The 17,891-nt window shown below is 43.9% G+C and overlaps 1 protein-coding gene across 2 annotated transcripts; it reads right to left on the reverse strand.

The window, feature by feature from the left end:
- Window positions 1-12,698: 12,698 nt before the first annotated feature.
- On the reverse strand, window positions 12,699-15,636 carry PRR15 (proline rich 15). 2 transcript variants are annotated; one of them, XM_043463309.1, is made up of 3 exons: window positions 15,510-15,636; window positions 13,992-14,120; window positions 12,699-13,819 (listed from the first exon to the last, which is right to left on the reverse strand). In XM_043463309.1, exon 3 carries the CDS (start codon window positions 13,679-13,681, stop codon window positions 13,301-13,303), a length of 381 nt encoding a protein of 126 aa, XP_043319244.1. In that variant the 5' UTR covers window positions 13,682-13,819; window positions 13,992-14,120; window positions 15,510-15,636; the 3' UTR covers window positions 12,699-13,300. The 2 variants fall into 2 exon arrangements, with proteins under 2 accessions (XP_043319244.1, XP_043319245.1); XM_043463310.1 differs by lacking the exon at window positions 15,510-15,636 and adding an exon at window positions 14,363-14,381.
- Between the last annotated feature and the right edge of the window lie 2,255 nt (window positions 15,637-17,891).

A 17,891-nucleotide genomic window follows, 5' to 3' on the forward strand; every position in this document is an offset into this window, starting at 1 on the left:
TTTCCCTCTATTTCTTTGCATTGATCACTCAGGAAGTCTTTCTTATCTCTCCTTGCTATTTTTTGGAACTCTGCATTCAGATGGGCATATCTTTCCTTTTCTCCTTTGCCTTTTGCTTCTCTTCTTTTCTCAGCTATTTGTAAGGCCTCCTTAGACAACCATTTTGCCTTTTTGCATTTCTTTTTCTTGGGAAAAAAGGCTTTGAAAAAAAAAAGGCTTTGGTCTTCCCTGGTGGCTCAGATGGTAAAGAATCCGCCTGCAATTTGGGAGACCTGGGTTCAATCCCTGGGTTGGAAAGATTTCCTGGAGAAGGGAATGGCTACGTACCCCAGTATTTTGGCCTGGAGAATTCCATGGAGTGTATAGTCCATGGGGTCACAAAGAGTCAGACATGACTGAGAGACTTTCACTTCACTTTCTGTACAATGTTATGAACCTCCATCCATAGTTCCCCAGGCACTCTATCAAATCTAATCCCTTGAATCTATTTGCCACTTCCACCGTTTAATAATAAGGGATTTGATTTAGGTCATACCTACATGGCCTCTTGGGTTTCACTTTTCCCTACTTTCTTCGATTTAAGTCTGCATTTTGCAATAAGGTGTTCATGATCTGAATCACAGTCAGCTCCCGGTCTTGTTTTTGCTGACTGTAAAGAGCTTCTTTATCTTTGGCTGCAAAGAATATAATCAATCTGGTTTCAGTATTGACCATCTGGTGATTTACATGGTTGAGTCATCTCTTGTGTTGTTGGAAGAGAGTGTTTGCTATGACCAGTGCATTCTTTTTTTTTTTTTTTCAGTGCATTCTTTTGACAAAACTCTATTAGCCTTTGCCCTGGTTCATATTATACTCCAAGGCCAAACCTGCCTGTTACTCCAGGTATCCCATGACTTCTTATTTTTGCATTCCAGCCTCCTATGATGAAAAGGACATCTTTTTTTTTGGTATTAGTTCTAGAAGGTCTTGTAGGTATTCATAAAACAATTCAACTTCAACTTCTTTGGCATTAGTGGTTGGGGCACAGACTTGGATTACTGTGATATTGAATGGTTTGCCTTGGAAACAAACCAAGATCATTGTGTCATTTTTGAGATTGCACCCCAGTACTGCATTTTGGACTGTTTTGTTGACTATGAGGGCTACTGCATTTCTTCTAAGGGATTCTTGCCCACCAGTAGTAGATATAATGGTCATCTGAATTAAATTCGCCCATACCAGTCCGTTTTAATTTACTGATTCCTAAAATGTCAATATTTGTTCTTGCCATCTCATGTTTGACTACTTCCAATTTACCTTGATTCATGGTTCCTATGCAATATTGTTCTTTACAGCATCGAACTTTACTTTAAGCACCAGACATATCCACCGCTGGGTGTTGTTTCTACTTTGGCTCATCCTCTTCATTCCTTCTGGAGCAGGATGATTAAAACACTTTTATTTATTTATTTTTTCATATGTGGAATCTACTTTAACAACAGTTATAAATGAACTTATTTACAAAACAGAAACAGACTTATAGATATTGGAAACCAATTTATGGTTACCAAAGGAGAAATGTGGGGGAGGGATAAATCAGGAGCTTGGGATTAACATACACACACCATTATATTTAAGATAGATTGCCAGCAAGGCCCTTGTATATAGCATAGGGAACTCTACTCAATATTCTGTCATAATGCATATGATAAAATAATCTGAAAAAAAAATCTGAAAAAAAATAGTATTTGTATATGTATTACTGAATCACTTTGCTATACACTGGAAACTAACACAACATTGTAAATCAACTATAATCCAATAAAATTAAAAAAAAAAATAAAGCCATGCACCTATGGTCAATAAATCTATGACAAAGGAGGGAAGAATATCAATGGAGAAAAGACAGTTTTTTCATTAAATGGTGCTGGGAAAACTACATGTAAAAGAATGAAACTAGAATACACCCTAATACCATACATAAAAAATAAACTCAAAATGGATCAAAGACCTAAACGTAAGGCCAGATACTATAAAAGTCTTAGAGAAAAACAGAACATTTTTTGACGTACATTGCAGCGGTATCTTTTTTGATCCACTTCCTAGAGTGAGAAAAATAAAAGCAAATGGGACCTAATTAAACTTAAAATCTTAAAGCGCTTTTAATGGTTTAGGATTTTATCTGGGAAGTATTGCTTCATCATACATCAGAGAAAGTTAACCAGGGGAAGGAGATACTGGATTAGCTTTCTAGATTAAAAAGTTTTGAAATCTTACTTTTTACAGAGTTCAGTTCAGTAGTGGGTTGGGGAATAAATTACAGTAGGGGGCAGGAGTGGATACAGAGAGACGACCAGAGAGCAGAATGCTGGGCTGGGCCAGGGGAGAAAAAATGGTGCCTTAGATTCTGTTTGTGGTGGGGGAAATGGAGAGAGGTGGACAGATTTGAAAGAGTTCATTAAAAATACAAAGCAGACCGATCGATTCAATGAAGAGAGCCAGTGAGTTAGGAAGAAGGAAGAACCAAGGATGAGTTCTAGTTTTCTGGCCTGAGTGATTAAGAATACTGAAGGAAGAACAGCAAGGGTGTGAGAAGAAATTCGGGAGCAGGTTGAGTCATAGCCACTAATAGAAACATTGCAGGTAGGACATTGGTCAGCGGGGTTAAGCAATGCAGAGAGGCTTCTTAGGGGCTGATCTCAAAAGGAACATAACTATGATGACAAAATCATTTTAGATCAGTGGTAACCCCTTGTTCTCCACCATTCTTCACCTATTCTGTACTATTCAGACTTATTAATATGGGTCAATGATAGTAAGTGGGTGCAAATGGGGAAAAACTTAAAACTTTGTCTCAGGATTTTTAAACACACACACAAATAACACCTATAAGACATGCACTAAAACTTATTGGAAGAAAATATACCCAGAAGTGCTTACTCTGGGTAGTGGGGTTATAAGAAAGTTTTATTAAGTATTTTGTAAAGGATTCATGATCAGTCTGTATTAACAACATCAGCAAAAATAAAATCATAACTTGGAAGAGTATAACAATGACAGTAGTTGAAGAGCGGGAACAACTGTTCTTTCCAGACAAGGAAGGGACCTTACATCTGTGAGTCTTCTAATATGCAAATCATTCTAAAACTGACTGCTCTTTCAGATTATGATCAGCTGACAGAGTGAGTTGGTATGGGCGCTTTTGAATTTATAAAACTATAGGAAAGGCTTTGAACTTTTAAACTGCTCCAGTTGTCTTCTTTAAAGCTATGAAGAACCTGGGGCAAGACGCATTTTACCTTCCAACTTCCCTCCATAAATGTTACATGAGTTGAGTTGAATATTGGTGATAATAATTAGTAGGCTAATGTTTATTAAGAGTTTCCCATATAAGGAGGTCAGTTCTGTATACTACCCATGCAACTTTCAAAATGAATCAATGAATTGGGTTCAATCATTCTTGAAGGTAAAGAATGTAAAGAAAAATAAATCACACAGAAAGACAAATACTATAATCTCACTTATCATTGTTGTCGTTTAGTCGCTAAGTCATGTCTGACTCATGAGCCCATGGCCTATAGCCTGCCAGGCTCCTCTGTCCATGGGAGTTTTCAGGCAAAAATACTGGAGTGGGTTGTCATTCTCTTCTCTAGATGAAATCTAAAACAAACTGGGTAGAAACATAAAATAGATTGGTAGTTGCCACAGAGGGTGAGGAAAATGGATGAAGGTAGTCAAAAAGGTAAGATGAGTAAGTCCTGGGGCTGTAATATACAGAATGGTGACTGTAGTTAACAACACCACACTGTATATTCAGAAATTGCTAACAGAGCAGATCTTAAAAGTTCTCATGACAGGAAAATATTGTAACTATGTGAGATGGTAATTGTTAACTAAAGTTATTGTGGTGACCATTTAACAATATATAAATCTATTGAATCATTGTATTGTCCACCTTAAACTAATACAATGTTATATACCAATTATAACTCAATATTGGGATTAAAAAACACAAAACAAACCAAATAACAACAGCAAAAATTAAAGCATGGCAGGTTGTATAACTCACGTAGGTGCACAAATAGTAAATAGAAAAGCTAGGATTTAAATCTAACTCATCTGACTTCCCCACTCCAGTGCTCTTGCCTGGAAAATCCCACGGATGGAGGAGCCTGGTAGGCTACAGTCCATGGGGTGGCTAAGAGTCAGACATGACTGAGCGACTTCACTTTCACTTTTCATTTTCATGCACTGGAGAAGGAAATGGCAACCCACTCCAGTGTTCTTGCCTGGAAAATCCCATGGATGGAGGAGCCTGGTAGGCTACAGTCCATGGGGTCGCTAAGAGTCAGACATGACTGAGCGACTTCACTTTCACTTTTCATTTTCATGCACTGGAGAAGGAAATGGCAACCCACTCCAGTGTTCTTGCCTGGAGAATCCCAGGGATGGGGGAGGCTGGTGGGCTGCCGTCTATGGCAGAGTCGGACACGACTGAAGTGACTTAGCAGCAGCAGCAGCAGCATCTGACTTCAGAATCCACTGTCTTAACTACTATATTATTTCACTTCTCCAGCAAGAAGCTTGATTTAAGTCCTCATTGGCTTAACAAATATTTAATGAGTATTATGTGCTAAGCACTGTGCTGGCCACAGCAGAGCCAGCGTAAATCAGAGTCCCTCCCTTTTAAGAGTTTACCATCTGGTGGTGGAGATGGTGACCATACTGTCCCTGGGATGGGACTGTGGCCAGAGTCTGTGTGTCCTCAGCAGGGACACAGATGAGGGGATCTAACTCTATCTTGGGGGCTCTTATTGAAGCAACCAATGTCACTGTTAAAACTTGAAGGAACAGTAGGAATTATATGTCTATTTATAACATATATGCAGAGGAGGTGGGCTTCCCAAGTGGCATTAGTGGTAAAGAATCCCCCTGACAATGCAGGAGACACAGATGTCTCGGGTTTGATTCTTAGGTAGGGAAGATTCCCTGAAGGAGGACATGGAAACCCACTCTAGTATTCTTTTCTAGAGAATCCCCATGGACAAAGGAGCCTGGTAGGCTATAGTTCGTGGGGTTGCAAAGAGTCGGACACAACTGAAGCGACTAGCATGCATGCACACATGCAAAGGAGGAATTTCAAGTTAGCTGGAAGATCTGGTATTGATAGATCTGATCACAGACCAGAAAAACATCATGTCAATGGTAAGGGACACAATGTTGACTGCAATCCTACTTTAAAATTTGTTGCATGTAATCGGAGGTCTGGTCTGTTTTGAATATAAAATTAAACACCACTTCTCTTACACAGACACTATAAGAACAGAAGATTTGAAGTATCTGAACTTCTTGTTTTGCAGATAAGAAAATGAAAGCCCAGAGCAGTTAAGTGATTTGCCTGAGACCACACAGTTATTGGTTTGAAAATTGGGTCTAGAACCCGGGTTTCCCTTCAGTCAGGCAGGCCTGTCCTTTACCCAAGCCCATCACCTTCAGAGCAGAGTTCCATCTGTTCATGGATTCACAGCTGCTATATAAGGCTGTGTAGGTCAATTACTGGACGAGGGTAGCTGCGTGGAGTGTGATTGGGCCAAAGTCCACCCAGAGGAAGTAGCAACTTTTTCTCACTCTCACAGGCACTTTGCCTGCGTGTGTGTGCGCTAAGTCAGTTCAGTCGTGTCCGACTCTTTGTGACCCTATGAACTGGTAGCCCTCTAGGCTCTTCTATCTATGGGGATTCTCCAGGCAAAAATACTGGAGTGTATTGCCATGCCCTCCTCCAGGGGATCTTCCTGACCCAGGGATCAAACCTGAGTCTCTTCTTTCTTCTGCATTGGCAGGTGGGTTCTTTACTACTAGGGCCACCTGGGAAGACTTTCATGGGCACTTTATAGGCAAGGAGTTGCCCTCTTGAAATAAATGTAGCCCAGCCTACAGAAACACCAATTTTATCATAAACTGTGTTAACACAGTGATATCACTTATATTTTTACCCATGCTATTCAAAGAATTTAGTGATTAGTGCTTTAGTGCCAATTGGCTCACAGAAACCAATTCTAGTAGGTGGATTTCCAGCAAGTTTCATTGGTGTGACTTCTCTGCCTACTAGTGGGTCCCAGCCATGTCCCTTCCCACAAGGTGTAGGGGTTTGGAGGGAAGAGGGATTCATCCTTGAGCACTTCACCTCCGCTCTGGAGTAGTGGCTGCCACTTAGATATTCCAGTGTTCTTTTGAGTTCCTGTTACTTCTTTCTTTTTGTTGGGGGAGGGAGTAAAGGGGAAGCTGTGCCACACAGTATGTGGGATCTTCCATGACCAGAGACTGAACCCATGCCCAGTGCATTGGGAGCATGGAATTTTAACCACTGAACCACCAGGGAAGTCTAGGTTCCTGTTACTTCTTACCAGTCAATCCCTTCTAATGCCAGTCCCTACCATGGATAACAGTTCTGTAGAGTAAACATTCCTTGTTCAAATACCATGTGTAATTTCTTTCTCCAGAAAAGACTCTTACTGATTCATAACCCCCCAAATTTCACCACCAGCCAAACACAGCCTGCTTTCCTAGAGGAAAAAAGATTATGGCACTACCAAGAACTACATGCTAGCTGCACGTGCTACCTGGAGGGCCTGTGTCCTTGTAGATTCAGCTCAGTTCAGTTCAGTTCAGTCGCTCAGTCGTGTCCGACTCTTTGTGACCCCATGAATCACAGCACGCCAGGCCTCCCTGTCCATCACCAACTCCCAGAGTTTACTCAAATTCATGTCCATCAAGTCAGTGATGCCTTGTAGATTAGCTGGGAGTTAATGAACGGACATAAAGAATGGACATTGCCCTTTAATTTCCCTGAGTTCCTTGACTTAAAGGGCAATGAGACACATGCATATAATATGGCCAGTGGGGGTGGGAACACAGACTTAAATGTCCTACTCATAGGTGTTTTCCAACAGAGTGAAGGAGAACCATAACAGTTACAGGGGAAGAAACTCTTGGATCTTAAAAGTTGATTGAAGCTTTGCCAGGCAGGTAGTGGGAAAAGAATATGCCAAGCAGAAACAACAGGACAGACAGAAGCCTGGCATAACAAGGAATAGCCACTCTCAGAAATTGTCAATAATACAGAATGGCTGGGTAGGGGTGACAGCTCTAGGGAAGGAGTTTGACCTCATCCAATGAGAATGGAAAAAGATGAGTTTAAACAAGAGTACAGAATCAGGTAGATTGGCAGGATTGGGGGACATTGAGGGCTAGTTACAAGGAACAGATGAGATAGTAGCTGTGAAAACACACATTCTGGATAATATCTATAACTAGATAGCCTTGCTGCAATTTGGTTCTAAGCATGAATGATGATTAGAGGCTTCCCTGATGGCTCAGATGGTAAAGAATCTGCCTGCAATGCAGGAGACCCGGGTTCAATATCCGGGTTGGGAAGATTCCCTAGAGAAGGGAATGGCTACCCATTCCAGTATTCTTGTCTAGAGAATTCCACAAACAGAGAAGCCTGGTGGGTTACAGTCCATGGAGTCACAAAGAGTCAGACACGACTGAACAACTTTCACTTTTAGCTGTTTTTTTATTTTTTTCAATGAATGATGAGGCTTCATGCTCCTACACAGCAGAATTATTCTGATCGTTGGGCCAGATGACAATGTGGTGACAGCATCTTATGATAATGTGGTAGCTTCATTGCAGTTTACACTTCTCTACCTCCCTCCCAGCTCCCCACCTGACCATCAGTGCCAGAAAGCTGGTGCCTTTGTGTTTTATAGTAAACAATGAGCTCTGTATAAGTTTGCTTTTACAGCCTGTTGCTAAAAGTAGCAGGCTCCTAAAAGAGAGTTTTAAAGTGAGAATATAGACTCCATCTCATCATTTTACAGAAGAGCAAACTGACACCAGCTCATTGAAGACTCGTCTAAGAGCAAGTGAGAGAGGGAATTACAATCAGGTGTTTCGGAAGATTGTGCAGGTGCTCTTTGTTGCCGTCTTTGTGCACTGTGCTTAGTCACTCAGTTGTGTCCGACTCTTTTCAACCCCATGGACTGTAGCCCTCCAGGCTCCTCTGCCCATGGGGATTCTCCAGGCAAGAATACTGGAGTGGGTTGTCATGCCCTCCTCCAGGGGATCTTCCCAACCCGGGGAACAAACCCCGGTCTCCCACATTGCAGGTGGATTCTTTACCATCTGAGCCGCATGCTTGTTGACTGCCACTAGAAAAATAAAAGAATAATCCAGGGTACTTGTAACTCAATGGATATCCTTTCAAAAAACCATAGGGAGGTCCCAGATGGGCCCGTATTCCTTACTCAACCAGCAGGTCAATCAGCAGTTCCTTTCAGGGGTGGGTAGGAATCTTCATCTTCTTCAACATGAATCTTTCTAGTTTAAGGGCCAGAAATTTTTGTCTTATGGGTAAGCAGTCTTATTATAGATGCCAACAATAAAAATACTCCATTTTTTTTTAATTGCATGAGGTTATATCAGCAACTCTGATATGATAGTTACGAATCTGTCACTTTGTCATCTGCAGCACAATTTGGTTTGGAAGAATGGCTGAATTCCTTGTTTTGAATACCCGGAAGTATCACTGATATCCTTTGTCTTTGTTATTTATCATGGTTTATAGCTACTACTGGGCTTCCCAGTTGGCTCTAGTGGTAAAGAACTTGCCTGCCAATGCAGGAGACATAAGAGACATGGGTTCCATCCCTGGGTCTGGAAGATCCCCTGGAGGATGGCATGGTAACCCACTCCAGTATTCTTGTCTAGAGAATCCATGGACAGATGAGCCTGTCTGGCTATAGTCCATAGGGTCATAGAGAGTCAGACATGACTGAAGCAACTTAGCATGCACGCATGCTACTACCACGTCTATACAGTGGTCAGCTGTCCTCTGCTAGGGCAAGACCTGTGAAGTTTTCTTAGAACCTTGTCTCCTAAATGATAATCTTCTCTCACCATGAATGCTTTTCATCCCATATGCAGGGCCATCCTTCAGCAAAGTGGTTGTTGACATGCCATGCCTGCAGGAGGCTGGGAGAGGGCCCTGTGCCTCCTAGCAATCCCTCTTCCACATCTCTGAGCCTGATAGGAATGTACTTGCCATGGCTCTGAGGCAAGGTGAATGGGGCTAGAGAAATAGAAAACAAATGAGAGGAACAAAGCTGTGATGGGACAGCCAGCTTATTGATGACAAAGCTTGCTCTGGGTGGCACACTTCTTTCTACTCTAAGATATGTATTATACTGACACCCAAGGGTATAAAAATCTCTAGTCTCATTCTCTACTTACCGTGGAGATAATAACTCATGCTTATCCCAAGAATCTCTTACATTTTTGTGTAATTATCATAAAATGCTCCACAGATAAAATAGAGTTTTTAAAGATTACTTACCCTTACATTATCAAGCCAGCTTTTTGTGTTTGTTTCTGGTCTGGTGACTCTTCTCAGCTAAGGAAAAATAATATTCTCTATCTCTTTTCCTCATAAAAGGTGCCTTGTGATCACTGGATATTAACTGCCCCACTTTCCCCTCTTATTCCTTTCTGGTTCACCTTAAAAAAAAATTATTTATTTATTGCGTGCCTGTGCTGGGTCTTAGTTGTAGCATGTGGAATCTTTTAGTCATGGCATTCAAACTCTTAGCTGTGGCCTGTGGGATCTTATTCCCCGACCCAAGATCGAACCTGGGCACGCTACTTTGGGAGCAGGGAGTCTTAGCCACTGGACCACCAAAAAAACCCCTCCAGTTAGCCTTTTACTTGAAATTATTTCTGCCTATTTTTACTATTTATTTATTTTAAACCACCCAAATTTTCTTCGGTGTATCTCAGGAGAACTATTTCTGACAAAGCTTCAGCCTTCAAACTTACTGTTCATTAAGTTTTTAGCTCCTTTCTAAGGACTCAGCAATATCAGCATTCTGGGTTTGCATTACATTTCAAAGCAGAAAAAATTATTTCTAAGTGTTAGATAAACCAGAATGTCCTAAGTGAATACAAAACAGAGTCTCTGCTTTTGAAATGCAAGTCACAATGGGGTGAACAACAGAGCACAAACATAAAAGGACTTTCAATGACCTGTAATATGAGTTACAGCTTGGTCACCGACTGCAAGGGCAGTCACTGGGGCCAAAACTACCTTGTATATATATTAATAATTATCGTGGTTATAAAAATATTTAGCAAACACACTGCTAGATTATTGTCCCTTTTTTCCACATAATTTGAAAGCATGGCATGAGAATTTCTTTAATTTTTTCCAAACTTGTGAGTGAAATTTCATTTGCCAAGGGCTTTAAGAGAACAAAGGTCTCTAACCTAATTAACTCCAAACTTAAACATTTTCCCTTTATTTAATATAAAATATCTTGAAGTTTATACATTTTCAAAATCTGTATATATGTTATGGGAATGTAATTAATCATCTGCAGAGCACATGAATCCCAGCAAAGACACTTTGTCAAATTATCTCATCTTACTCATGATCTTTGTATCTCACCAATTTTGCTTGGTTTCTATTTCTCTGAGTTGGGATTAAATCAGTGAATTCCTCCCACTGCATAATTAGGACTGCTTTAAAACTATGTAATTACAAACCTCAACAGCCAATTGTACATTGCACTCATTGTCATAACTGCCATTAGCATGGTTTTAAATTCTTTCAGAACTGTGGGGAAAGATGTTCTGTTAATAAGTTCCCCTGCTATATGCCTGATATTGATTATCTGCGGCAATTGTAGACTTCGATGGGATCCAAAACTAGACACAGAACCTGGGAAAATGCCAATGTTTTGTGAATTAAAGGAATTTTTAAGGAAAAAAAATTTCCCTAAAACATTAAAACTGTTGATGAAAGAGTTAGTATAAGATTTTAGAAGTATACAATGGCCAGCTTAATTTTATAAATGGGTACAGATCTAATCTATTGGTCTTCTTAGGAGGAGAAAAGCATTTTGGGTAGTTATCCGCTCTAATTTTGACTACTTACAGAAATTAGAATATTCTATGAAGGTGTTTCAAAGCCTGACTTGACAGTTTCTGCTCCGTTCACTCGCACTGCTGGTCAGCCCCCAATCTCCTCCCTTACAATGAACTTCTGTGAGTCCAAGATCCTGACTCCCTCATCTTTATTAAAGTTAGAGGCAGTAGGTGTGTGTATGTGCCTGTTAGTCGCTCAGTCGTGGCCGACTCTTTGCAATGCCATGGGGTAGCCCGCCAGGCTCTTCCATCCATGGGATTTTCTAGGCAAGAATACTGGAGTGGGTAGCCATTTTTACCCCAGGGGACTCTTCCTGACCGAGGGATCGAACCCAGGTCTCCTGCATTGTGGGCACTTTTTACCATCTGAGCCACTAGATAGGCCCTCTTAAAAATTGTTGTAACGTCCTCCTCATTCAGAAAGCTCACCCCGATGAGACTTTGGTCAAGTATCAAATATAAAACCAAAAAAACTTCATGATTAAAAAAAAAGAAAACCACCTCACAAACTCTCTTTTAAGAAGGTAAGGCGTTCATAATCCCCACGAAAACAGTTTCTTTTGGAGTAAGTTTTTAGTTATGTGCTCATGGATCAAATGGTACACTCTATGACTTTGCTGATATCCAAGCTTGATTGACTAATTTAAATCCACTTAAGCCATTTTCATCACGTTTCTTTGTTAAATCTCTTTAGACAATCAACATGCTTTGTTATAAGTTACGAATTTGAGAGAACAAAAAACTATATATAATAAATTCAGAAGCTCCAATCAAGCTCTTGTCTCTCATTATCCACATTATGTATATATTTATATATATACTTTGATCATTATAATTTCCCTGCTATGCATTTCTTGGGGGTGTGTGCATGCTCAGTTGTGTCCGACTCTTTACAACCCCATGGACTATAGCCCCCCACAATTCTATGTCCATGAGATTTTCCAGCAAGAATACTGGAGTGGGTTGCCATTCCGTCCTCCAGGGGATCTTCCCAACCCAGGGATCAAATCCTGTCTCCAGTGCCTCCTGCATTGATAGGCAGATTCTTTACCATTGAGTCACCTGGGAAGCCCCCATGCATTTCTAGATGTTTATAAATGAGCTGAATTGTGGCGGGAAAAGGTCCCAGGGGATCTTAACTACAATAAAGCTCTTATAATTTGCTGGAAGCTAGTGGTATTCATTTACCCAAAGTTTGTAACAAAAGCAAATAGGTAGATTTTTGTTAAAAATCTTCAGGTTGGTAGATCTTTAAGGCTTTGCAACTAGATAAATGCATACTGTAGAATAAAGAAATTAGCTTTTAAAGCAAAGTGAGTGGGGAAAAAAGCTGGCTCTGCACAAACGTAGGGTTCAGTCCACCTGTTTGAATAAGTATTTTTAGATAATTGTGAGTCAGGTTAATAACAGATACTCAAAAGAGCTGTTATTAGCATAGTGACTTATTCTACCTTATGAAGGTGCACTGAAGTAAAAAAGAAAATGTAGGAATAATGAGTTGACACCTCCCCTCTTTTCCTCCAATCTGGTTGATAAATAGGAATATCCAGCTAACTGATTCCAGTTTGGGTGTTGGTAATTTCTAGACATGTTCTCCTCTCTGCAGTTTTTTGAGAGGAGCTCTCAGGTTATGTGGCAAATGATTAACTCTGTCACTTTGGGTTTTGCATACCTGCTTTTAAGTATGATGGGTTTCAGTCTTGCAATGGAAAAAAATACAAAAGTCACCTTAAGTCTTACAGTGCAACAGTTTTAATAGTCCTCGCTAAAATAGGCAGTACAGTTTAGCAGGTCAACATTAAAAGCAATCTTGCCTTATTTAAAATTCTTCTACTTAAGAATGATTCCTGCTCTCTGCCATCCCTTCACTTAAGGTATAAGCCTGAAGAAATATTCCCAAAGTGCATTTCTTTTATTTCTCATTAAAGATAGCACTGGGATTTGCTTTCCAATAGCAAGTCCAGAATCAGAGCATGCCATCCTTGTTGGAAGGCTGCACAGTTTCAGTTGAGTTAAGATCTCTTAGAGAAGTACCCTTCTCATTTCCATGGGGGACGCAAAAGCCACGGAAGTTTTTCGGAAAAAAAAAAAAATTATACCAGATTCCTCTGTGGTATCTTCTCTTACCACGAATAAATATTTAATGCATCCTTGAGTCGTGAACTACCGGAACACTCAATTGTCACGTCAGTTTCCAGGACAATGAAATCTGGAGCCCTGGTGCGAATATTCTGAATTTGGTGGGATGAGACTCCACGTACAGGGAGGGTCAGAATTCTCGGGTTTAGAACTGGGGACTGAGGAGGTGTGATGGGAAGAGAGTCCTGGAGCTCTCGGGCTATTGCTTGTCGTCGTGGGGGTCACCAGGGAAGCTGGCTTCCTCCGAGGACCTGACTCCCTCGGGGAGCAGAGTGGCGCGCACTTTTCTCTTCTCCTTAAAGCGGCCTGAGCGCGAGATCTTCAAATTTCGGCGGCTGTTGCCCGATTTCTCCCCGCCCAACTTGTCTAGCTTGTGGGGCTCGCCGGCGCCCCCGAGGAGACTGGGGTGCTGATTCTCCCGGGAACTGCTCGACCAGTCCTGGACGGGCGGCGCGGGTTCCCCGGGGGCAGGCTGGGCTGGCGGCTGCGCACCCCCGGCGGCCTCCTTGTTTTTCTTCCTGCTGTTCGTTAGCGAATTCCACCAGGAGCCCGAGCTGCCGGTGCCGCCGCCGTCGGCCATAGCAGGCCGGCCGAGGGGCGCTGGGCGCGGAGCGCGGGGACGGGCCTTGGCGGCAGCAGCTGCTCTTGGGTCCACCCGACTCTGCCCCGGCCTCTCGCGAGCGGGCTGCGGGCTGACAGCAGAGGCCAGCGGCTTGTGCTGGGGAAGAAAACAAAACTTGGTTACTGGGTTTGTCGAAGTCACGTGCGCCCCAATCCCACTTCCTCTCCTGTGCTCCGGCGGGCACCGGATCGGCTGTGGTCGGATGGTCCGCAGCTTTCAGAGCTTTCAGAGCGCCTTGCCGCTCCCCCCAGAGCGCAGGGGGACGAACCTCCTCCTCGGCGCCGCCTTCTGGTCTGGAGACCGAGTCTTGGCGCTCCCCGGCTTCCAGGATAGGGCAGTGGTCCGCGCTCGAGGGCCACCCAGGGGTGGGTGCCGGGGCTTCAGGATTAACCAGGCCCTAGAAGGAAAAAGGCCCGTCCTGTCAGTCTGCCCCATTGTAAACGACGCCCAAAGGTGACCCACCCGGCCCAGAACGACGAGGGCGCCCGGACGCGAGCGCGTCCCCGCTGTAGGTGAGCACGAACAGTAGACCGCAGACAGTTCCGAAATTTCCCTCAAAGGTTTTTGCTCCCTCGACTTTTGTCCCGGGATACTTTTTCGATGTCATTTTTCGAGGGCGGGGGCTGGGTATTTACAGACCAGCGAGAGTGAGAGACAAGCTCGTGGTGTTCTGTTTTGTTTCTTTTAAATTCTGCTTTTGACAAAACGTCTGCCTTGTGACTTTCAGAGAAGCATGTCTAGACTTCCCTTGAAAACCGCCGTCCTACTCTTCCTTTTATTCCCCAAAGACCAATCTTGCGTCTCTTTGAAGCCACCCCCGGTCGGCAGTTGAGATGAACCCAAGTACCTCTTTCCTTAGTTCTGTATTAAAATATGCACCGAGTCTGTGTGTACTAGGCAACTCAACTCGGGATTTTTAGTTCAAATTAAAGGCTTCTGTTCTTGCGCAATTCCCTCCTCCAAAGGAGAGGGCGCACAACGGAACTGCAATCTGCCCTCCTCCCAGCTTTAAAACAGCACACAGCGGAACGAAAAGGCAAAAAGTTATTAGCACTTAAGGTGCGAATATCAGAAGCGAGACTTCTCGGCCCACTTTCTGTGCTGGGTCTACACCGCACTAACTCCACTAATGAGTAGGATTCGCTGGCGCCGCGGCTCATTTCCAGGTTCCGCTGGGCTGCTTCCCATCCCACGCGCGCGACACTCCTGGGATTCGCCGGCGCTGGAGAGCGAAACTTCGGCGGTGTTTGTGGTTAGAAGCTCTCCTCCCTAAACCGCCCGGAGAGAGAGAACCCGAACGCCTACGCCAGAGGCAGCCGCGGCCTCGGCTGAGCTGGGAGACCTTGGCAGCGGTTCCTCCCCAAGACTCCCCGAGGGCACACTCGGGCTGCGACTTGAAAACAATAGAAGAAAAAAATGGCCCAAAGTTGTTTCCCTGCTGAAGGCACCCACACCCTCTGGCACAGTTTGCAACGGGTTTGCAAACATCCATTCTCCCTCCACTTTATAGATCGGAAAAGCACCCCCAAGTTGTTCACTGATGGTGGTGGTGGTGATAGTGGTGACTGTTCTGATGCTGCTTTCTGTCTTCTACCCTACGCTGTCTTCTCCACAATCAACTTTGTATGCACAGAAGGGCTATGCACGTATTACTCAAGGAAAACATTGCAAATTACGCAGAACGCCTGCTTCTAACAACTTCTCCTCGGGAGCTGGGGGAGCTCCCCAGGGTGACACCCCGGAATAAGCTCTGGCTTGGAGGACGGAGAATCACCCCATCGCTCACCTGCTCAGGCTTCCCTGGACCCCGTGGCTCCGCGCCTCTCTCCCCGGGCAGAGTCGGGAGTGCGTGCGCTTGGGTTAATCTGGAAGTCGGGGCGCGGCGTCCCTCTGTGCGGTCTTGGAGAGGTCGAGCTTCTTTCTGAAAGGTGTGCTAGCCGAAATCGCTGCAGTCCAGCTAAGCCGATTGCTGCCGCTGGTCTCCCCTGGCGCCTCCGATTTCCTGGCGCAGCGGCGACTGTAGCCCGGAGCTCCAAGTGTGGTTGGATCCGGCTGGAGGGCCCGGCGGTGAGTGGGTGCCAGGCTCACTGCCCCAGGTGAATGGCCAGGCAAGCTCTCCCACCTAGTAGTCTTTCATTCTCGGACGCGTCCCTTTTCCCTGGTAGCACCGCCCGGGAGCGGCCGGAAGATGGAACCTCAACTGCTCACTATAATGCATTGAACCTCCCTACCGCGTCGGTCCCGCGCGGGAGAAGACATCTGCCCACCTGCTGGTTATTCGCCAAGTGACTCTGGAAACCAGAACTCCGGGGCAGCGGGAAGAAAGAAAAAAAAAAAAAAAAAAAAAAACAACCCAGGAGGCGGCCACTGCAGCCACAGGTGCAGGTAGAAAGTTCGCGTTCCCGCCCTCCAGGGACGAGATTGGACCAGGTCGCATACGTGGCGCCAGCCTTAGGATGTCTGATTGGAGAAAGGCTGTGTGCGCCGCTCGGGAGCCGGACTCCTGGAAGAAGAAACGGAGGCCGGGAGATCAAGGCTGCAGGTGGGCGCCGGTGGACAGAAGTCGCAGTTCTCCCTCTGACCCTACCCCAATTTCTTTTTTTCTTTACTCTCCGGTTCTCAGGCTGTGGCCACTCAACTCCTGAAATCTCAAGTTTTGTAACTCTCAGGCAAAATATTGCAGAGCTGCAGGCGCCCTGAGTCGAAAGGCTGTAACATTAACAAGTTCGTTATGTGCTAGCCAGGCGCTGTTCCAAGCGCTTTCTGTGGATTAACTCATTTACTCCTCCTCCCAGCAACCCTAGGAGGTAAGAACTGTGATTGTCCTTAGTTGACAGGCGAGGAGAACTTAGCTGTGAAAGGTAAACGGTTGCCCAAAGTTGCACGGCTGGTACCTGGTAGAGCTGGATTTGTACCCCGGAGATCTGCCTCCGGCTTCCGGGGGTCTCGTCGGCACCTTATACCACAGCTTGCCCTTCAGTGTCGGGCTCTTAGCACGACTCGGTGAGCATGGGAATTACCTCTTCTCGGGTCTGGAAGTCCGTGGACCGCCACTGCACTCGGGGAGTACAAATCCAGCCCAGAGCTGGAAGTCAAGTGAACCTGCCCATTGCCGGTCAAGTTTCAGGAGGCTTTTGTTCCCAGGAACAAATGGGTGGTTTTTGTTACCTGGACAGAAAGGCTTTGACATCGGGAATTTTCACTAATAAAGGCAGAGTTGCAACCGGCTTCATCTCCCAGGATGCATTTCTTTTCCAAAGAACTGTTTTGCTGCTCCATGAGCTCAGTGTATAACATCTCTGAAGGACTGGAGCAGCTGACATCCTAGCATGTTGGTTCTGAGGACTTTCTAAAGGGGTGAAAGTAGCGGAATAGGACATGATACCTCGGTATTCCATAACTTAAAATTTGGAATGAATAGAAATTCTTATAGATGGTTTCAATGTATGAAATACGGTAAAAATACAAATACTTTATATTTTTAACTTCTTAGTTTAGCATTCTTGGATTTTTAAAATGATAACCACAGCAGCATGTATTTGAAAGTGATGTATTTTCATATATTTGTTGGAATTAATTTTAGAGAGGAAACTTGCAATCCCAGCACCAGAATGGAACAAAGATAAGCCACCAACTGTGAGAGGAGGACTGGACAAGTTGTCATAGTCCCATTCTGTTACAGAGAAGACACTGGACCAAGGAAGAAGGCCCTGTCCGAGGAACCCTCACCACTCAAAAGTGGTCGAGCTGGGTTACTATGTTGTTTGTTGATCAAATGGGTGAAGGAAAAAACACATTTAGGAAAAGAAAATGAGTCTTGCCAAAAGGCTCCTCATCTAGCATGACTGAACAGAGGGTCAGCATTTTCTTAATAGATCAACATCCAACTGCTGAAATTAAACAAGTTCAGTCTCTTACATCCCTCCCATTTGTGTTTAACAACTTTTTGAATACTTCTATGTTGCATTGGTTTGATAACACCTTACACATAACCCTTGACTGCAGTAAAAACATTAAAATGGAGACCTGAGAACTAAGAAGAAATGAGGTATAAGGGACTAGGGAGATAGAGAATGGGTGATCACTTCAGTCAGAGGGAAGAGCACACACAAAAACCGTGAGCTGTGAAGTAGCTTAGGATTTTTAAGGAGTGAAGAGGCCAGTGTGA

This window comes from Cervus canadensis, chromosome 3, assembly GCF_019320065.1.
Source record: "Cervus canadensis isolate Bull #8, Minnesota chromosome 3, ASM1932006v1, whole genome shotgun sequence".
Lineage (NCBI taxonomy): Eukaryota > Metazoa > Chordata > Mammalia > Artiodactyla > Cervidae > Cervus > Cervus canadensis.

Excerpts from the sequence above, each read along its gene's own strand:
- PRR15 (XM_043463309.1), bottom strand. The coding sequence starts at position 13,681 with ATGGCCGACGGCGGCGGCACCGGCAGCTCGGGCTCCTGGTGGAATTCG.